The sequence below is a fragment of the Macrobrachium nipponense genome, chromosome 28, assembly GCF_015104395.2.
Source record: "Macrobrachium nipponense isolate FS-2020 chromosome 28, ASM1510439v2, whole genome shotgun sequence".
NCBI classification, from domain to species: Eukaryota; Metazoa; Arthropoda; class Malacostraca; order Decapoda; family Palaemonidae; genus Macrobrachium; species Macrobrachium nipponense.
Genome location: NC_087217.1, coordinates 25,084,882 through 25,089,226, shown reverse-complemented (window position 1 = coordinate 25,089,226; position 4,345 = coordinate 25,084,882). Strand labels below are relative to the sequence as shown.

The 4,345-nt window shown below is 49.1% G+C and overlaps 1 protein-coding gene across 1 annotated transcript; it reads right to left on the bottom strand.

Annotated features, from left to right (window-relative positions):
• Positions 1–570: 570 nt before the first annotated feature.
• LOC135201134 (uncharacterized) lies at positions 571–1,542 on the bottom strand. The gene has a single exon (XM_064230012.1). It carries the CDS (start codon positions 1,540–1,542, stop codon positions 571–573), a length of 972 nt encoding a protein of 323 aa, XP_064086082.1.
• Positions 1,543–4,345: the final 2,803 nt, after the last annotated feature.

Here is a 4,345-nt window from a genome sequence, read left to right as displayed (position 1 = left end):
GGTGCGGGCGTGATTCTTGATAGCCCCCTCTTGGGCGTGGTATGAGAGTCTCTTCGAGAGGTGCATGGTAGTCATACCTACGTAGGTGCAGCTGCATTCACGGACTGGGCATGTATACTGGTACACTACATGCGTCTGCTTCACAGGTTCTCATACCTGTGGAGAGGGGTTATTTTTCATAATAAGATCGCGTGTGTTCTGATTCTGGTAATATATGATTAAGTCGATATTCTTGGTGTCGTCAGTCGGGGATACATTTTCAGAAATAATTTTCTTAATAGAGTCCTCTTCTTCACGGTAATGGGAACTCATGAAGGCTTTGTAGTACAGCTTGATATATTCCTGGGGGCGGGGCTGTGGGCTCTCACTACCGTACCTTTTCTCCAGGGTTTTGCGGACGTCGTTGCTGATTAATTTATTTGAGTACCTGTTTTTCACAAGTACTTGGGAGGCACGGTCGAGTTCCTGGTGAGTGTCTTGCCAGGTCGAGCAGTGGGAAAGGGTCTTCCTGACGAAGGCCCTGACGGTGGTGCTTTTGAATGTGGCGGGGCACTCGCTGTCTCCATTGAGTCAAAGTCCTAAACTGGGGTTCTTGGAGTAGACTGAAGTACGGAGGCCATCTTCCGTCTTGCTTACAAGGACATCGAGGAAGGGGACCTGATCGTCAGAGTTGTGTTCAACTGTGTAATTCAGCAAGCTGCACTGCTGAAATGCTTGACGGACGGCTTCTACCTCATCCTCGGCATCGACTTGCACAAAGATGTCGTCAATATAACGTCCATATCTGCGGGGTTGCTGCATCCTGGTGAAGACCCATTCCTCCATGGTGCCCATATAAAAGTTAGCGAAGAGGACCCCCAGTGGGGAGCCCATCGCCACGCCATCGTTCTGGCGGAACATCTGGCCACGCTGGGTGGAGAAAGGGGCCTTCTTCCTGCAGATCTCCAGCAGCATATGGAGCGAGGCTTCTGGTATATTGAGGGGCACTGTCAACTGATTCCTGTAGAAACGATCAAGGGTTATATCGATGGTTTCGTCGACAGGCACGTTTGTAAATTGTGACTCCACGTCCAGCAAGGTGATAATCCCAGTACCAGGGGCATCCTTGATGGCTTCTAAGAATTCTGCCAAAGACTGCAGGCTGTACTGACTCGGGACGTAAGTGGTCAATATTTGATTGAGGGGTTTAGCCAAGGCGTACGTAGGGGCGGGCATCTGGCTGATGATCAGCCGGAGTGGGTTTCCTTGTTTGTGGGTTTTTATATTACCATATAAATAACACAGGCTGTAGTCTCCTTGTATGGGCAGGAGGTGCACAGCATTTGTCGCAGCATTTACTGCGCTGATGACTCTGTTAGCTTCCCTCTTGATGTCGTCTGTCAGGTTCCTTGTCAGGCGCTCGAACTTGCTCTCGTCAGACAAAATAGCATCCAGCTTCTGGTGATATTCGGCAGTATCAATCAAGATGAAGTCTGCTGTCTTGTCCGCACGTTGCACCATGATGTTCACTTTCTCCTTCAGTTCCTTCGCTGCTTTCTTCATCTCCTTGGTGAGGATCCCGCTGGAGTGCGAGCCCCTCCCTGTAAGAGCTTCAGCAAGTAGGAGGGGTTGATTGGCGTCGGTAGTTCTCACGATGCTCCGGGCTTCGAGTTGCTGGATGGAGTCTGGGAGCAACTCGATTTCGAGTCTCTTGTCTTGAGGCCTGGGTCTCGAAATGAAGTGGCAATTAAGACCCAGCTTCAGAAGGGCGTCTTGATCAGGAGTGGGGATTTAATCAGAAAGGTTAATGTATCCTTGGGTTCGTTCAGGGATGCGTAGTTTGTCACCGTTCAGGGAGATGAGCTTGCGCAGGGCACCTCTCATCCGCTGATTCAGGTCGTCCTCCTGAAGGCAGACGAGGCATCTCTCGATGTTCCCAGGGTATGTTGGTTCCTCTCCTGCGGGGTTGTCTTCTCAGTGGGTGTGTCACGTTCAGGATTTTCTAATTCGGTGTCGTCCAGTCCATAACTACCTTCCTCTCGAAGGGCACCAAGACGTGCTGCTATAGGTTCCTCTCTTACTCCACTGGTGCCAGGGCTGCTTCTCACTCTCTCCCACTCCTGCCGCAGTCTCTTGGTCTCGTTCTGGAGGGCATGCAGTTCGGTAGTCTTGATTGCTATTTGCTGCTGTAGGAGGGATTTTCTAAAGCTCCTGGTGTCCTCATTATTTCTTGCTGACTGGTCATGTAGCCAAATATTATTGTACTTAAGAAGCAGACCCTCTCTCAAGCAAACTTTATTAAAAGTAATAGCTACTTCAGCAACGTTACACTTGTAGAGATTCTTCTCTATTTTGCGAATAGCGGCTTTATCCGTGCTTCTTAAACAGGCTAGTAGAGCGCCTATAGAGGTCTAGGTCAAATACAGGGTCAAAATAGGTGTATAAATTTGAATTTTACAGATAAACTATTATACAATAGTCATCAAAGTCATTAACAATTTTCTCTCTCTGTCTCTCTCTGTCTCTCTCTCTCTCTTTCTTAAAGCGAGCTTTCGTCTGGAGCTTCCAGACATCCTCGGGCTGGGAAGCTGAGGGTGGACTGATCTTGGTGTGGTGTCCGTCCTCCTTATATCTGTGGTTGACAGCAAAGGGCTGTCACATGCTTGTCTCCTATTGGCTGGTGGTGTTGAGTCTTCGTTTTCATTGGTTGCCTGAGCCAGGTCTCAAGCCACTTTCTTCGAGCCGATGGTTGCATTGCAGCAGATCCTGCAGCCGTCTGAACCTCCTGAGTGGCACTGTAACGTTGATGGGCATTGCGCTACGCTGTGGGACGTCAAGGCTAATTTGATTTTCCATCAGCTGCAAGAGTACCTGCTTGTCTTCCGTGGAGTGGTCGTGATCGGTGGTGTGATTGTTGGTGGCAGGTCTTCTCATACTCGTAGGGAGGAGAAATTCTCCCTGCGTTGTATTCAGTGTAGGTTTTATTTGCTGGATGAGGAGCGCCTCCAGCAGGCACAACCGACGGGCATCGTGTTCTGTATGATGGCATCCCCGAAGATGGCCTCCTGATGTTTGGTGCAGGTTTGATTCTTGATAGCCCCTTCTTGGGCGTGGCACAAGAGTCTCTTTGACAGGCACATGGTAGTCATACTTATGTAGGCGCCGCTGCATTCACGGACTGGGCATGTATAATGGTACACTACATGCGTCTGCTACAGGGGTTCTTGTACCTGTGGAGAGGGGTTATTTTCCATAATAAGGTCCCTGCACATACGGACGCTATATCGATGTCATCTTCATGCAATCCAACTCTGAGGTTGAGGTAGAAGCCCTTCGACAGCAGTTCCTGAGTCACAGCGCGCTCAACTTCACCATCGAGTAAAGCAGCAACGATCGGCTCCCATTCCTCGACATCTTTGTCATGAAGACGAATCAGAAGCTAACGACAAAAGTCTACACCAAAGATACGAACCTTGGACTTTGTCTAATTGGCGATAGTGAGTGTCCTGTGCAATTCAAGACCACCACTGTCACGGCCTTTGTCAGGAGGGCCCTCTCGCACCGTTCGACGTGTCAGGACTCACACCTCGAACTCGACTGAGATTCCCAGATGCTGATTAATAATTGGTACTCAAATAAACTCATAAACCAAGAAATATGAGCTGCCCTTGACAAGTGGTACATGACGAAGGAAGAGAGAAGTAACATTCCACCCCTGGAGGATATAAAACTTTTCTACAAAGCATTCATGCACCACCAATACAAGGAGGACGAATCAGCCATGAAGAAAATAATAGAGGAACACATCAGCCCTATGGAGGAAGGGAAGAGAGTCCCTCATTATGTACTATAAGAATCGGTGTATGAAGGACCTCCTGATGAAGAACAACCACTCCCTGCCTGTAGGAGACCCCCTAAAGCAGTCCAACGTTGTCTACCGATACGAATGCCCTGCCCAACCATGCCCTGGGATTTACATCTTCATGACGACAATGCACCTGTCTAAAAGGATCTCCTGCCATGCCCAGGAAGGCACCAATAGGCAGCACGCCCTTGCAGCACACAAAAACGACATCACGAGAGACGACATCATCAGGAATTTCTAAGTATTTACATTTAGTTTTACTCCACACTCGAGTACTTTCAGGCCCTTCTGTGGCCCATTCTCAAGAGATGTTTGGGAGGTTAGCCTGGGTCAAGGCCCAGCAGTCTTCTGGAACTTCTTCTCGTTGTGCTGTCATTTATGCGATGGCTGTTCTGGTTTTCTTGAGAGTTGCCAATTCCCTCTTGTCGCTCTGATATCCTGAATCAGGAATGTCAAAATCATCGGGAGAGCCCCTGACCCACGATGCCTGCGCCTCCTAAA